The sequence below is a fragment of the Oncorhynchus masou genome, chromosome 12, assembly GCF_036934945.1.
Source record: "Oncorhynchus masou masou isolate Uvic2021 chromosome 12, UVic_Omas_1.1, whole genome shotgun sequence".
Taxonomy (NCBI): Eukaryota; Metazoa; Chordata; class Actinopteri; order Salmoniformes; family Salmonidae; genus Oncorhynchus; species Oncorhynchus masou.
The window spans coordinates 1,611,419-1,629,184 of NC_088223.1; the positions used below are offsets into that span (position 1 = coordinate 1,611,419).

General features: G+C 52.4%; 1 protein-coding gene across 1 annotated transcript in view; it reads right to left on the reverse strand.

Annotated features, from left to right (window-relative positions):
* azin1b (antizyme inhibitor 1b) overlaps positions 1–15,818 on the reverse strand; it is a 38,849-nt gene extending 23,031 nt beyond the window's left edge. The window contains exons 1-5 of the mRNA XM_064979457.1: positions 15,643–15,818; positions 13,465–13,608; positions 12,837–13,011; positions 11,770–11,943; positions 9,299–9,471 (exon numbers count right to left, since the gene is read on the reverse strand). Of these exons, the coding sequence (XP_064835529.1) occupies positions 9,299–9,471; positions 11,770–11,943; positions 12,837–12,938 (449 nt within the window). The 5' untranslated portion in view covers positions 12,939–13,011; positions 13,465–13,608; positions 15,643–15,818. The remainder of the gene's footprint in view (positions 1–9,298; positions 9,472–11,769; positions 11,944–12,836; positions 13,012–13,464; positions 13,609–15,642) is intronic.
* Positions 15,819–17,766: the final 1,948 nt, after the last annotated feature.

Consider the following 17,766-nt stretch of genomic DNA (forward strand, 5'->3'; position numbering starts at 1 on the left):
AGAGACCTGACACGGTCCTCTCGCCCAGAGTTCACAGAGACCTGACACGGTCCTCTCGCCCGTTCAGTTCCTCTCGCCCGTAGTTCACAGAGACCTGACACGGTCCTCTCGCCCGTAGTTCACAGAGACCTGACACGGTCCTCTCGCCCGTAGTTCACAGAGACCTGACACGGTCCTCTCGCCCGTAGTTCACAGAGACCTGACACGGTCCTCTCGCCCGTAGTTCACAGAGACCTGACACGGTCCTCTCGCCCAGAGTTCACAGAGACCTGACACGGTCCTCTCGCCCGTAGTTCACAGAGACCTGACACGGTCCTCTCGCCCGTAGTTCACAGAGACCTGACACGGTCCTCTCGCCCGACACGGTCCTCAGTTCAGAGACCTGACACGGTCCTCTCGCCCGTAGTTCACAGAGACCTGACACGGTCCTCTCGCCCGTAGTTCACAGAGACCTGACACGGTCCTCTCGCCCAGAGTTCACAGAGACCTGACACGGTCCTCTCGCCCGTAGTTCACAGAGACCTGACACGGTCCTCTCGCCCGTAGTTCACAGAGACCCGTAGTTCACAGAGACCTGACACGGTCCTCTCGCCCGTAGTTCACAGAGACCTGACACGGTCCTCTCGCCCGTAGTTCACAGAGACCTGACACGGTCCTCTCGCCCGTAGTTCACAGAGACCCGACACGGTCCTCTCGTCCAGAGTTCACAGAGACCTGACACGGTCCTCTCGCCCGTAGTTCACAGAGACCTGACACGGTCCTCTCGCCCGTAGTTCACAGAGACCTGACACGGTCCTCTCGCCCGTAGTTCACAGAGACCTGACACGGTCCTCTCGCCCATAGTTCACAGAGACCTGACACGGTCCTCTCGCCCGTAGTTCACAGAGACCTGACACGGTCCTCTCGCCCGTAGTTCACAGAGACCTGACACGGTCCTCACGGTCGCCCGTAGTTCACAGAGACCTGACACGGTCCTCTCGCCCAGAGTTCACAGAGACCTGACACGGTCCTCTCGCCCAGAGTTCACAGAGACCTGACACGGTCCTCTCGCCCGTAGTTCACAGAGACCTGACACGGTCCTCTCGCCCGTAGTTCACAGAGACCTGACACGGTCCTCTCGCCCATAGTTCACAGAGACCTGACACGGTCCTCTTCACGCCCATCCTCTCGCCCGTTCACAGAGACCCGACACAGAGACGGTCCTCTCGCCCAGAGTTCACAGAGACACGGTCCTCTCGCCCGTAGTTCACAGAGACCACGGTCCTCTCGCCCGTAGTTCACAGAGACCTGACACGGTCCTCGCCCAGAGTTCGCCCTGACACGGTCCTCTCGCCCGTAGTTCACAGAGACCTGACACGGTCCTCTCGCCCAGAGTTCACAGAGACCTGACACGGTCCTCTCGCCCAGAGTTCACAGAGACCTGACACGGTCCTCTCGCCCGTAGTTCACAGAGACCTGACACGGTCCTCTCGCCCGTAGTTCACAGAGACCTGACACACAGAGTCCTCCTCGCCCGTAGTTCACAGAGACCTGACACGGTCCTCTCGCCCAGAGTTCACAGAGACCTGACACGGTCCTCTCGCCCGTAGTTCACAGAGACCTGACACGGTCCTCTCGCCCGTAGTTCACAGAGACCTGACACGGTCCTCTCGCCCAGAGTTCACAGAGACCTGACACGGTCCTCTAGTTCACAGAGACCTGACACGGTCCTTCACAGAGACCTGACACGGTCCTCTCGCCCAGAGTTCACAGAGACCTGACACGGTCCTCTCGCCCGTAGTTCACAGAGACCTGACACGGTCCTCTCGCCCGTAGTTCACAGAGACCTGACACGGTCCTCTCGCCCAGAGTTCACAGAGACCTGACACGGTCCTCTCGCCCAGAGTTCACAGAGACCACGACACGGTCCTCTCCTCTCGCCCGTAGTTCACAGAGACCTGACACGGTCCTCTCGCCCGTAGTTCACAGAGACCTGACACGGTCCTCTCGCCCGTAGTTCACAGAGACCTGACACGGTCCTCTCGCCCGTAGTTCACAGAGACCTGACACGGTCCTCTCGCCCAGAGTTCACAGAGACCTGACACGGTCCTCTCGCCCGTAGTTCACAGAGACCTGACACGGTCCTCTCGCCCGTAGTTCACAGAGACCTGACACGGTCCTCTCGCCCGTAGTTCACAGAGACCTGACACGGTCCTCACAGAGACCTGACACGGTCCTCTCGCCCGTAGTTCACAGAGACCTGACACGGTCCTCTCGCCCGTAGTTCACAGAGACCTGACACGGTCCTCTCGCCCGTAGTTCACAGAGACCTGACACGGTCCTCTCGCCCAGAGTTCACAGAGACCTGACACGGTCCTCTCGCCCAGAGTTCACAGAGACCTGACACGGTCCTCTCGCCCGTAGTTCACAGAGACCTGACACGGTTCTCGCCCGTAGTTCACAGAGACCTGACACACAGGTCACTCTCGCCCGTAGTTCACAGAGACCTGACACACGGTCCTCTCGCCCGTAGTTCACAGAGACCTGACACGGTCCTCTCGCCCGTAGTTCACAGAGACCTGACACGGTCCTCTCGCCCAGAGTTCACAGAGACCTGACACGGTCCTCTCGCCCGTAGTTCACAGAGACCTGACACGGTCCTCTCGCCCGTAGTTCACAGAGACCTGACACGGTCCTCTCGCCCAGAGTTCACAGAGACCTGACACGGTCCTCTCGCCCGTAGTTCACAGAGACCTGACACGGTCCTCTCGCCCGTAGTTCACAGAGACCTGACACAGGTCCGGTCCTCGCCCGTAGTTCACAGAGACCTGACACGGTCCTCTCGCCCAGAGTTCACAGAGACCTGACACGGTCCTCACGCCCAGAGTTCACAGAGACCTGACACGGTCCACTCGCCCGTAGTTCACAGAGACCTGACACGGTCCTCTCGCCCGTTCACAGTTCAGTTCAGAGACCTGACACGGTCCTCCTCGCCCGTAGTTCACAGAGACCTGACACGGTCCTCTCGCCCGTAGTTCACAGAGACCTGACACGGTCCTCTCGCCCAGAGTTCACAGAGACCTGACACGGTCCTCTCGCCCGTCACAGAGACCTGACACGGTCCTCCCAGAGTTCAGTTCAGAGACCTGACACGGTCCTCTCGCCCAGAGTTCACAGAGACCTGACACGGTCCTCTCGCCCGTAGTTCACAGAGACCTGACACGGTCCTCTCGCCCGTAGTTCACAGAGACCTGACACGGTCCTCTCGCCCGTAGTTCACAGAGACCTGACACGGTCCTCTCGCCCGTAGTTCACAGAGACCTGACACGGTCCTCTCGCCCGTAGTTCACAGAGACCCGACACGGTCCTCTCGCCCGTAGTTCACAGAGACCTGACACGGTCCTCTCGCCCGTAGTTCATAGAGATCTGACACGGTCCTCTCGCCCGTAGTTCACAGAGACCTGACACGGTCCTCTCGCCCAGAGTTCACAGAGACCTGACACGGTCCTCTCGCCCGTAGTTCACAGAGACCTGACACGGTCCTCTCGCCCAGAGTTCACAGAGACCTGACACGGTCCTCTCGCCCGTAGTTCAAAGAGACCTGACACGGTCCTCTCGCCCGTAGTTCACAGAGACCTGACACGGTCCTCTCGCCCGTAGTTCACAGAGACCTGACACGGTCCTCTCGCCCACACAGAGACCTCCTCCTCGCCCGTAGTTCACAGAGACCTGACACGGTCCTCTCGCCCGTAGTTCACAGAGACCTGACACGGTCCTCTCGCCCAGAGTTCACAGAGACCTGACACGGTCCTCTCGCCCGTAGTTCACAGAGACCTGACACGGTCCTCTCGCCCGTAGTTCACAGAGACCTGACACGGTCCTCTCGCCCAGAGTTCACAGAGACCTGACACGGTCCTCTCGCCCGTAGTTCACAGAGACCTGACACGGTCCTCTCGCCCGTAGTTCACAGAGACCTGACACGGTCCTCTCGCCCAGAGTTCACAGAGACCTGACACGGTCCTCTCGCCCGTAGTTCACAGAGACCTGACACGGTCCTCTCGCCCAGAGTTCACAGAGACCTGACACGGTCCTCTCGCCCGTAGTTCACAGAGACCTGACACGGTCCTCTCGCCCAGAGACCTGTTCACAGAGACCTGACACGGTCCTCTCGCCCGTAGTTCACAGAGACCTGACACGGTCCTCTCGCCCAGAGTTCACAGAGACCTGACACGGTCCTCTCGCCCGTAGTTCACAGAGACCTGACACGGTCCTCTCGCCCGTTCAGTTCACAGAGACCTGACACGGTCCTCTCGCCCAGAGTTCACAGAGACCTGACACGGTCCTCTCGCCCGTAGTTCACAGAGACCTGACACGGTCCTCTCGCCCAGAGTTCACAGAGACCTGACACGGTCCTCTCGCCCGTAGTTCACAGAGACCTGACACGGTCCTCTCGCCCGTAGTTCACAGAGACCTGACACGGTCCTCTCGCCCAGAGTTCACAGAGACCTGACACGGTCCTCTCGCCCAGAGACCTGACACGGTCCTCTCAGAGACCCTGACACGGTCCTCTCGCCCGTAGTTCACAGAGACCTGACACGGTCCTCTCGCCCGTAGTTCACAGAGACCTGACACGGTCCTCTCGCCCGTAGTTCACAGAGACCTGACACGGTCCTCTCGCCCGTAGTTCACAGAGACCTGACACGGTCCTCTCGCCCGTAGTTCACAGAGACCTGACACGGTCCTCTCGCCCAGAGTTCACAGAGACCTGACACGGTCCTCTCGCCCGTAGTTCACAGAGACCTGACACGGTCCGGTCCTCTCGCCCGTAGTTCACAGAGACCTGACACGGTCCTCTCGCCCAGAGTTCACAGAGACCTGACACGGTCCTCTCGCCCGTAGTTCATAGAGATCTGACACGGTCCTCTCGCCCGTAGTTCACAGAGACCTGACACGGTCCTCTCGCCCAGAGTTCACAGAGACCTGACACGGTCCTCTCGCCCGTAGTTCACAGAGACCTGACACGGTCCTCTCGCCCGTAGTTCACAGAGACCTGACACGGTCCTCTCGCCCAGAGTTCACAGAGACCTGACACGGTCCTCTCGCCCGTAGTTCACAGAGACCTGACACGGTCCTCTCGCCCGTAGTTCACAGAGACCTGACACGGTCCTCTCGCCCGTAGTTCACAGAGACCTGACACGGTCCTCTCGCCCAGAGTTCACAGAGACCTGACACGGTCCTCTCGCCCAGAGTTCACAGAGACCTGACACGGTCCTCTCGCCCGTAGTTCACAGAGACCTGACACGGTCCTCTCGCCCAGAGTTCACAGAGACCTGACACGGTCCTCTCGCCCGTAGTTCACAGAGACCTGACACGGTCCTCTCGCCCAGAGTTCACAGAGACCTGACACGGTCCTCTCGCCCGTAGTTCACAGAGACCCGACACGGTCCTCTCGCCCATAGTTCACAGAGACCTGACACGGTCCTCTCGCCCAGAGTTCACAGAGACCTGACACGGTCCTCTCGCCCGTAGTTCACAGAGACCTGACACGGTCCTCTCGCCCAGAGTTCACAGAGACCTGACACGGTCCTCTCGCCCGTAGTTCACAGAGACCTGACACGGTCCTCTCGCCCAGAGTTCACAGAGACCTGACACGGTCCTCTCGCCCCGTAGACCTGACACGGTCCTCTCGCCCAGAGTTCACAGAGACCTGACACGGTCCTCTCGCCCGTAGTTCACAGAGACCTGACACGGTCCTCTCGCCCGTAGTTCACAGAGACCTGACACGGTCCTCTCGCCCGTAGTTCACAGAGACCTGACACGGTCCTCTCGCCCGTAGTTCACAGAGACCTGACACGGTCCTCTCGCCCGTAGTTCACAGAGACCTGACACGGTCCTCTCGCCCGTAGTTCACAGAGACCTGACACGGTCCTCTCGCCCAGAGTTCACAGAGACCTGACACGGTCCTCTCGCCCGTAGTTCACAGAGACCTGACACGGTCCTCTCGCCCGTAGTTCACAGAGACCTGACACGGTCCTCTCGCCCAGAGTTCACAGAGACCTGACACGGTCCTCTCGCCCGTAGTTCACAGAGACCTGACACGGTCCTCTCGCCCGTAGTTCACAGAGACCTGACACGGTCCTCTCGCCCAGAGTTCACAGAGACCTGACACGGTCCTCTCGCCCGTAGTTCACAGAGACCTGACACGGTCCTCTCGCCCGTAGTTCACAGAGACCGGTCCTCTCGCCCGACACGGTCCTCTCGCCCAGAGTTCACAGAGACCTGACACGGTCCTCTCGCCCAGAGTTCACAGAGACCTGACACGGTCCTCTCGCCCAGAGTTCACAGAGACCTGACACGGTCCTCTCGCCCAGTTCAGTTCACAGAGACCTGACACGGTCCTCTCGCCCGTAGTTCACAGAGACCTGACACGGTCCTCTCGCCCGTAGTTCACAGAGACCCGACACGGTCCTCTCGCCCAGAGTTCACAGAGACCTGACACGGTCCTCTCGCCCACAGAGACCTTCAGTTCACAGAGACCTGACACGGTCCTCTCGCCCAGAGTTCACAGAGACCTGACACGGTCCTCTCGCCCGTAGTTCACAGAGACCCGACACGGTCCTCTCGCCCGTAGTTCACAGAGACCTGACACGGTCCTCTCGCCCGTAGTTCACAGAGACCTGACACGGTCCTCTCTCGCCCGTAGTTCACAGAGACCTGACACGGTCCTCTCGCCCAGAGTTCACAGAGACCTGACACGGTCCTCTCGCCCAGAGTTCACAGAGACCTGACACGGTCCTCTCGCCCGTAGTTCACAGAGACCTGACACGGTCCTCTCGCCCAGAGTTCACAGAGACCTGACACGGTCCTCTCGCCCGTAGTTCACAGAGACCTGACACGGTCCTCTCGCCCGTAGTTCACAGAGACCTGACACGGTCCTCTCGCCCGTAGTTCACAGAGACCTGACACGGTCCTCTCGCCCGTAGTTCACAGAGACCTGACACGGTCCTCTCGCCCAGAGTTCACAGAGACCTGACACGGTCCTCACAGAGACCTGACGCCTCAGAGTTCACAGAGACCTGACACGGTCCTCTCGCCCGTAGTTCACAGAGACCTGACACGGTCCTCTCGCCCGTAGTTCACAGAGACCTGACACGGTCCTCTCGCCCGTAGTTCACAGAGACCTGACACGGTCCTCTCGCCCAGAGTTCACAGAGACCTGACACGGTCCTCTCGCCCAGAGTTCACAGAGACCTGACACGGTCCTCTCGCCCGTAGTTCACAGAGACCTGACACGGTCCTCTCGCCCAGAGTTCACAGAGACCTGACACGGTCCTCTCGGTCCTCACGGTCGCCCGTAGTTCACAGAGACCTGACACGGTCCTCTCGCCCGTCGCCCAGGTCCTCTCGCCCAGAGTTCACAGAGACCTGACACGGTCCTCCTCTCGCCCGTAGTTCACAGAGACCCGACACGGTCCTCTCGCCCATAGTTCACAGAGACCTGACACGGTCCTCTCGCCCAGAGTTCACAGAGACCTGACACGGTCCTCTCGCCCGTAGTTCACAGAGACCTGACACGGTCCTCTCGCCCAGAGTTCACAGAGACCTGACACGGTCCTCTCGCCCGTAGTTCACAGAGACCTGACACGGTCCTCTCGCCCAGAGTTCACAGAGACCTGACACGGTCCTCTCGCCCAGAGTTCACAGAGACCTGACACGGTCCTCTCGCCCGTAGTTCACAGAGACCTGACACGGTCCTCTCGCCCGTAGTTCACAGAGACCTGACACGGTCCTCTCGCCCGTAGTTCACAGAGACCTGACACGGTCCTCTCGCCCGTAGTTCACAGAGACCTGACACGGTCCTCTCGCCCGTAGTTCACAGAGACCTGACACGGTCCTCTCGCCCGTAGTTCACAGAGACCTGACACGGTCCTCTCGCCCAGAGTTCACAGAGACCTGACACGGTCCTCTCGCCCGTAGTTCACAGAGACCTGACACGGTCCTCTCGCCCGTAGTTCACAGAGACCTGACACGGTCCTCTCGCCCAGAGTTCACAGAGACCTGACACGGTCCTCTCGCCCGTAGTTCACAGAGACCTGACACGGTCCTCTCGCCCGTAGTTCACAGAGACCTGACACGGTCCTCTCGCCCAGAGTTCACAGAGACCTGACACGGTCCTCTCGCCCGTAGTTCACAGAGACCTGACACGGTCCTCTCGCCCGTAGTTCACAGAGACCTGACCGGTCCTCTCGCCCGTAGTTCACAGAGACCTGACAGAGACGGTCCTCTCGCCCAGAGTTCACAGAGACCTGACACGGTCCTCTCGCCCGTAGTTCAGAGTTCACAGAGACCTGACACGGTCCTCTCGCCCAGAGTTCACAGAGACCTGACACGGTCCTCTCGCCCAGAGTTCACAGAGACCTGACACGGTCCTCTCGCCCGTAGTTCACAGAGACCTGACACGGTCCTCTCGCCCGTAGTTCACAGAGACCCGACACGGTCCTCTCGCCCACACAGAGACCTGACACGGTCCTCTCGCCCAGAGTTCACAGAGACCTGACACGGTCCTCTCGCCCAGAGAGACCTTCCTCTCGCCCACACAGAGACCTGACACGGTCCTCTCGCCCAGAGTTCGGACCTCCTCCTCGCCCAGAGTTCACAGAGACCTGACACGGTCCTCTCGCCCGTAGTTCACAGAGACCCGACACGGTCCTCTCGCCCGTAGTTCACAGAGACCTGACACGGTCCTCTCGCCCGTAGTTCACAGAGACCTGACACGGTCCTCTCGCCCGTAGTTCACAGAGACCTGACACGGTCCTCTCGCCCAGAGTTCACAGAGACCTGACACGGTCCTCTCGCCCAGTTCACAGAGACCTGAGTTCACAGAGACCTGACACGGTCCTCTCGCCCGTAGTTCACAGAGACCTGACACGGTCCTCTCGCCCGTAGTTCACAGAGACCTGACACGGTCCTCTCGCCCGTAGTTCACAGAGACCTGACACGGTCCTCTCGCCCGTAGTTCACAGAGACCTGACACGGTCCTCTCGCCCGTAGTTCACAGAGACCTGACACGGTCCTCTCGCCCGTAGTTCACAGAGACCCGACACGGTCCTCTCGCCCATAGTTCACAGAGTCCTGACACGGTCCTCTCGCCCGTAGTTCACAGAGACCTGACACGGTCATATCAGTATGTGATACTGATTTTCTTTTTAAGTGTGAAGGAGCTTTTTTCTTTTTGAATTACTTCAACTTTTCCCAGTTAACTACAAACCAAGAAACACCTAGATGTGCCTTTTAGACTCTGGTCTGCATGGGCACCTACCTGGCTTTGGGGTGAGAACGGGCTATCTTGCAGAGTTCCGTCTCGCTGTCGCACACCAAGAGGGCGACGCCATTCTTGGCTGCGTGTTTGATGTGTGACAGCTGTTTGCAAACTCCAGAGAAGATGATGTTGTCAGGGGGCACGCCGTGGTCCAACACCAGACTGACTTCAGCCTGAGACAACACATCAGACACATACGTTACAACACGGGACATACAGGTTCCATTTTAGGAAACTGTTCCCTGTGTAGTTCAAATAAAACGAGTTGAAAAACAACCGGTGTAGACCTCACCTTGACGTGCTTATTTACAAGCCCTTAAGCAACGATGCAGATTCGTTTTTTGCTAATATTTTCTTTAAAAACAAAGTAAGAAAAAATAAAATAACAGTGAGGCTATATACAGGGGGTACCGGTACAGAGTCAATGTGCAGAGGTACAGGTCAGTTGAGGTAATATTTACATCAAATTAAACTTTATTAGTCACATGTGCCGAATACAACAAGTTTACCGTGAAATGCTTAATTACAAGCCCTAAACCAACAGTGCAGTTCAAGAAGAAGACAATATTTACCAAGTAGACTAAAATAAAAGATTATGAAAAGTAACATAACAATAACGAGGCTTTAAACAGGGGGTACCGGTACAGAGTCAATGTGGAGGCTATATACAGGGGGTACCGGTACAGAGTCAATGTGGAGGCTATATACAGGGGGTACCGGTTCAGAGTCAATGTGGAGGCTATATACAGGGGGTACCGGTACAGAGTCAATGTGGAGGCTATATACAGGGGGTACCGGTACAGAGTCAATGTGGAGGCTATATACAGGGGGTACCGGTACAGAGTCAATGTGGAGGCTATATACAGGGAGTACCGGTACAGAGTCAATGTGGAGGCTATATACAGGGGGTACCGGTACAGAGTCAATGTGGAGGCTATATACAGGGGTACCGGTACAGAGTCAATGTGGAGGCTATATACAGGGGTACCGGTACAGAGTCAATGTGGAGGCTATATACAGGGGGTACCAGTACAGAGTCAATGTGGAGGCTATATACAGGGGGTACCGGTACAGAGTCAATGTGGAGGCTATATACAGGGGGTACCGGTACAGAGTCAATGTGGAGGCTATATACAGGGTATTACGGTACAGAGTCAATGTGGAGGCTATATACAGGGTGTACCGGTACAGAGTCAATGTGGAGGCTATATACAGGGGGTACCGGTACAGAGTCAATGTGGAGGCTATATACAGGGTGTACCGGTACAGAGTCAATGTGGAGGCTATATACAGGGGGTACCGGTACAGAGTCAGTGTGGAGGCTATATACAGGGGGTACCGGTACTGAGTCAATGTGGAGGCTATATACAGGGTGTACCAGTACAGAGTCAATGTGGAGGCTATATACAGGGGGTACCGGTACAGAGTCAATGTGGAGGCTATATACAGGGGGTACCGGTACAGAGTCAATGTGGAGGCTATATACAGGGGGTACCGGTACAGAGTCAATGTGGAGGCTATATACAGGGTGTTACGGTACAGAGTCAATGTGGAGGCTATATACAGGGGGTACCGGTACAGGTTAGTTGAGGTCATCTGTACATGTAGATGGGGGTGAAGTGACTATGCATAGATAATAAACAAACAGCAAGTAACAGCAGTGTACAAGGGGGGGGGGGTCAATGTAAATTGTCCGGTGACGATTTTATGAATTGTTCAGCAGTCTAATGGCTTGGGGGTAAAAGCTGTTGAGGAGGCTTTTGGTCCTAGACTTGGCGCTGGCCGTGCGGTAGCAGAGAAAACAGTCTATAACTTGGGTGACTGGAGTCTGACAATTTTATGGGCTTTCTTCTGACACCACCTGGTATACAGGTCCTGGATGGCAGGACGCTTGGCCCCAGTGATGTACTGAATGCACTACCCTCTGTATCGCCACACCAGGCGGTGATGCAACCAGTCAGGATGTGGACACTAAGGAACTTGAAGCTCTCGACCCACTCCACTACAGCCCCGTCAATGTGAATGGGGTTGTTTTCAGCCTTCCTTTTCCTGTAGTCCACAATCATCTCCTTTGGTCTTGAACACGTTGTTGAAGGAGGTTGTTGTCCTGGCAACACCCGGCCAGGTCGCTGACCTCCTCCCAAAAGGCCATCTCATCGTTGTCGGTTAACACCGTTGAGTCATGGGCAAACTTAATGATTGTGTTGGAGTCGTGCATGGCCGTGCAGTCACAGGCGAACAGGGAGTACAGGAGGGGACTAAGTACACAACCCTGAGGGGCCCCCGTGTTGAGGGTGATGTGTTATTACCTATCCTTTAGTGTTTGTGCTCCCACTGGCACAGAGAAAGCCGACAGAATGAAAAGGTATTCAAGAATAACGTTAATGTTACTTGATCTATCATTTGTTTTAATAAAACACCCATAACAACATAAGTGCTAAAATACAATTTATAAAAAAGGTACCACTCACCTTGTCAGCACAGACAAAGCCGAGGCCGAGAGAGGCCAGGACCTCGATGACAACCGGGCTGCTGTTGGATTGGACCTGGTAGTAGGGCCTGATCTGGGGCATGGTGAGCTGCCACTGGACATGCTGTCTCATCAGGGACCCAAGGTCAGACACCACAAACACACTCTTTTCAGCCTGGGGAACACAAGAGCTAGTTATATATATATGAACCACCGTGTGTGTGTGTGTGTGTGTGTGTATGTATGTATATGTATATATAACTAGCTCACACACACACCCTCTCTAGCACTTGTCTGTCTGTGTATATACACACACAGACATACAAAGAAGCGCTAGATATAGATATAATAAATATACACACACACGCGCTAGTTAGTTACACACACCGAAAGACAAGCGCTGGTTACACCAAAAGACAAGCGCTGGTCACACACACACTGAAAGACAAGCGCTTGTTACACACACACACCGAAAGACAAGCACTTGTTACACACACACACACACACCGAAAGACAAGCACTTGTTACACACACACCGAAAGACAAGCGTTGGTTACACACACACACCGAAAGACAAGCGCTGGTTACACACACACACACACACACCGAAATACAAGCGCTTGTTACACACACACACCGAAAGACAAGCACTTGTTACACACACACCGAAAGACAAGCGCTGGTTACACACACACACACCGAAAGACAAGCGCTGGTTACACACACACCCATCTTGTTGCCTGAAGAAAAGTAAATGTGGGCAACTCCAACATCTTCAATGTGCGCCTCTGAATTCGATAAGGATACGCGGTGTATCCGTCTCTTCACTAGTCCTTCATAGCTGCGATGCCTGCGAGAAGGACTCCATCTCATGGCATTAGCTTATAAGAATTGAGATCTGAGAGACATGCGAGTGAGTAGTGCTTCGGAGCACCGCAATTGGTTCAGCCCCAGGGCACAACAGCCCAAAGGCAAGGGGGGGATTTACACATTGTTAAGGCTTTCTTGAATCCTCCACCTGGTTTATTTTAGCTCTTCTAATCGTGTGAAATCAATCAATTCCCTCACCAGAGCTTGTTCGTACACATGCCCGTCAATGACATCTTCCAGGGTGGTTCCTCCCTCCAGGAGTTCAATCATGTGGTTTGGTTCGTCAGCGAGTCCTTTCATCTCAACCTTATTCAGCAGACAATCATAAAGAAGTAGTAGTCAAGTAGTCAAAGTAGCGACTGAGCCGTTGGTCCTGCAACACACAGAGAGAGGACAACCATATGTAGGCGGACATCACCTTCATTATTACAAATCTCCTTTAAGAAACCATGCAAGCTGGTACAAAAAAACAACTTTTCATTCATTTTGTTTATCTGAAGTAGATGATAAATCTATGTATTTTCCACCATGCTTGCCGAGACATGGGTTGGACTGTGTATGATGTGTCCAATATTGACCTTAATTCCAGAGGCGTCAGCTTGATCTAAAAGCTGCTTACATCACACGTTGACATAAACAAGCCCCTTTGTAAGGGTGCCTTTAAACCAAAACACATCAACTGGTTGTCTGACACAGCGAAACACCACTAGGCCTTCCCACAACACACTGCTCTTATTGGAAACCATCGAGTTCCTGCTCGTTTTACGCATCCGTTCGTACTGTTTGAAGGTACCCTACGGAAAGGGTCAGAATGGCTTCTGCTTACATGGACAAGTCTGTAGATGGCCGCGTCCCGCTATCAGCTAGGATCCCAAGGCGGCTCAGCGTTGAAGTCAAAGCGCTCCCGGTAAAGGGACGCCCCTAGGCCTTCTGGGTAGTAGTTATACACCTGTAAAGAGAAGAGGGAGCCCTGTGGGGAGAACAGGTACACGTTTTTAAAAAGTTGCTGATTGTTTGTGTTGAAACTGGAAATGTGTGACTCAAAGGCCTAAAGGCTCAGATCAAGTCATTAACATAGCCAGCCAGGCGTAACAGCATGGGTAGAGGGTACAGTGTGTTCAGATCTAGTCATTAACATAGTCAGCCAGGCGTAACAGCATGGATAGAGGGTACAGTGTGTTCAGATCTAGTCATTAACATAGTCAGCCAGGCGTAACAGCATGGATAGAGGGTACAGTGTGTTCAGATCTAGTCATTAACATAGTCAGCCAGGCGTAACAGCATGGATAGAGGGTACAGTGTGTTCAGATCTAGTCATTAACATAGTCAGCCAGGCGTAACAGCATGGGTAGAGGGTACAGTGTGTTCAGATCTAGTCATTAACATAGTCAGCCAGGCGTAGCAGCATGGATAGAGGGTACAGTGTGTTCAGATCTAGTCATTAACATAGTCAGCCAGGCGTAACAGCATGGGTAGAGGGTACAGTGTGTTCAGATCTAGTCACTATTGCATAAACCTGGAAACTAATTATATTCATTGACAGATTATACTGATGGTAAAGTCTGTACACATAGCTATGATGAGTGAAATTTACTGCACCCTAAAATAACCATTTGTTAGTGACTTTTCCACTACACTGTGGTGTATGGAAGGATCAATATGTTAGGTACTTAGCTTCAACCCAGTGGTGGTTTAGGTCAACTTTGACAAAGTCAAAACATGGCATTCTGTGCTCATTTACCAGAGCACTGTAACCAACTATGTTTAGGAAAACATTTCTTGAAGAGTTTAAGATTCATTTATTGAGGCTGAAAGCTGATGGATACACATCAATAAAACATACTATTTGCATAATTAATCAATGTGCTTTGACAAGCAAAGAAATATGGGAGAGAAAATGCTGCCATGCAACGCAAAACACTATCTAGCAAGTGTTACTTTGGTTCCCAGTAAAGGCGATATTTTGAATCAGTATCATGGATGACCATGATGAATGGGTAGGATATGAGCAAGCATAGAGAAGAAAATGTAACTTGGTCTGAACCTGTATCTGTACTTTAGACCTAACGCCCAGACTAACTCCCACTCACCAGCTCGGCAAGCGTTTTGTCAAAATACGTTCATTGATATCCAAACATAAAGTTTCGTTGAGCAACTATCTTAAATTTACTCACGTTGGGCCGGTAGGTACTTCCAAAAAACGTCTAAATATATATATATTTTTAAACAATTAATAAATAAAAATATATATATATATATATATATATATATATTATCTACAGCTGCTGTAGACTTCCGACCTGAGCGTGGCAATCACGAGTCAACCCTGGAAGTGACATTTTCTCGGTTGTTTGTACATTATTATTTATATCTAATTCTTTTTTAAAGTACATACCAGTCGTAACGGGAATAAATGAAGATAGTTGCTCAGTGAAACTCCATATTTTGTGACCAACGACCGTATTTTGACATACCGCTTGGCGAGCTGGAGAACCGGAGTCTGAACCGGAGCTTTCTGGGCGTTAGAGAAGTCTAACAGGTCATTGGTTTGTTATCACAACACAGCAAACGAGCAAGGAATGATGTCTGAAACATTAAGAGATAATTAGGTAGCTACTTAACATTCATTTGGCTGTCAATGTCCAGAGACACAGCGAAACGTTTTTAAACATTTGACAGTAGTTAGAAGTCGCTTTGGTTTCATGAAAACGCGGCGCTGTTGACATTGCGCTAACAAATACACGTAGCTACCAACCAACTAAAACTGTGAAATACATTAATGCTATCATTTATCAAATAGTATCTTATTTTGTTCTACAGGTAAACAATGTGTGCAAATGTTTACAAGAGAGCGCCATTTCCAGATGGAAAGGAAAGCAGGTCGCCCGTGTTGTGGCTAGTTAGCAGTTAGCGTCCTGTTAGCTGGCTAGGACTCCGCCCGCCATGTTGCGTTGGCTAGCCAGCTTACTTAGCACCAATTCAATCGAAGTCTTTTTATACTTACGTGAGATAACGGCGAAAATGTTTCGGAAAATCGTCTTCTCTTTTTCGGCGGAATTTTTAAAATGTAGTACACACCACATTAAAAAGAAAGAACAAGGTCTATTTTGCCATATGTTTGGCTGACGACAGCTCTGTTAATGTACGGCCGTTGTTTCTCTTGGCTACTTGGAGAAGGGGCGAAGCAGACTTCGCCCTAGCCAATCACGTTTCGATATTTTTAAAGGAAATGCCAAATATGTATTTCCGAATCAAATAGATTTGTTGCGTGTTTAATCATGGTCATTATATTTGGTGCTAACATATGACTTTATACAGACAGGGACTATCATGAGAAAACTGGTTGGAAGATTATTTCACACTCGTGAATGTTATGACAATTTACTTGCATTTGCTGTTGAATAAGATTCTGAATCATTTATATAATTATGAACCCCAGCAACAAATGCTTCTCACATTGAAACCAATTAACTTGTTCATAGTGTGTGACAAAAGTAAACGCTGGCTATTTGTGTCTGATCTCCTATTATTTATGTGGCTCAGCTGTCACTCTGTCAGTGCAGTGCACACATCATGAAAACATAAATACTGTACAGTAGGGTGTATTTATTCGTTTGGTTTGGTAAAATTCAGGTAAACATTCACTCGAGTGACCCAGTTTTATGTAATTGGTTATATAAAAAACAAAATCCATAACTATTCTTTAACAAGTGATTCATTTCTCATCCTGCTACAGTTTGTCACAATTTGTGTCTGTGTCACCCTACAACAGTTACAGAATAGTTGTGGATTTCATTTTTATAGAACCCGAGTTAATGTTTACCTGAATTTTACCAAACCAAACAAATGGGCGCTGAACAAAGTTAATCTGTGAGGAAAGTGTTGATGTAACAAATAACACAGGAGTTCAAAGTTTGAGTGTCACACACCCCACTGTTACACCCCACTGTCACACCCCACTGTCACACCCCACTGTCACTGTTACACCCCACTGTTACACCCCACTGTCACACCCCACTGTCACACCCCAATGTTACACCCCACTGTCACACCCCAATGATACACCCCACTGTCACTCTTACACCCCACTGTCACACCCCACTGTCACACCCCACTGTTACACCCACTGTTACACTCCACTGTTACACCCCACTGTCACACCCCACTGTTACTGTTACACCCCACTGTCACACTCCACTGTTACACCCCACTGTCAATGTTACACCCCACTGTTACTGTTACACCCCACTCTTACTGTTACACCCCACTGTTACGCCCCACTGTCACTGTTACACCCCACTGTTATACCCCACTGTTACACCCCACTGTCACTGTTACACCCCACTGTTACACCCCACTGTCACTGTTACACCCCACTGTTACACCCCACTGTCACTGTTACACCCCACTGTTACACCCCACTGTCACTGTCACACCCCACTGTTACACCCCACTGTTTACACCCCACTGTTACACCCCACTGTTACACTCCAATGTCACTGTCACACCCCACTGTTACACCCCACTGTCACTGTTACACCCCACTGTTACACCCCACTGTTACACCCCAATGTCACTGTCACACCCCACTGTTACACTCCAATGTCACTGTTACACCCTACTGTTACTATTACACCCTACTGTCACTGTTCCACCCTACTGTCACTATTACACCCTACTGTCACGGTTACACCCTACTGTCACGGGTACACCCTATTGTCACAGTCACACCCTACTGTTATACCCTACTGTTACTGTTACACCCTAGTGTTATAATCTACTGTTACACCCTACTGTTACAGCACACTGTTACACCCTACTGTTACAGCACACTGTTACTATTACACCCTACTGTCACAGTTACACCCTACTGTTACAGCACACTGTTACTATTACACCCTACTGTCACAGTTACACCCTACTGTTACTGGGGCTGCAGTGTAGCCTAGTGGTTAGAGCATTGGACTAGTAACCGAAAGGTTGCAAGTTCAAATCCCCGAGCTGACAAGGTACAGAATCTGTCGTTCTGCCCCCGAACAGGCAGTTAACCCACTGTTCCTAGGCCGTCATTGAAAATAATAATTTGTTCTTAACTGACTTGCCTGGTAAAATAAAACTGTTACACCCT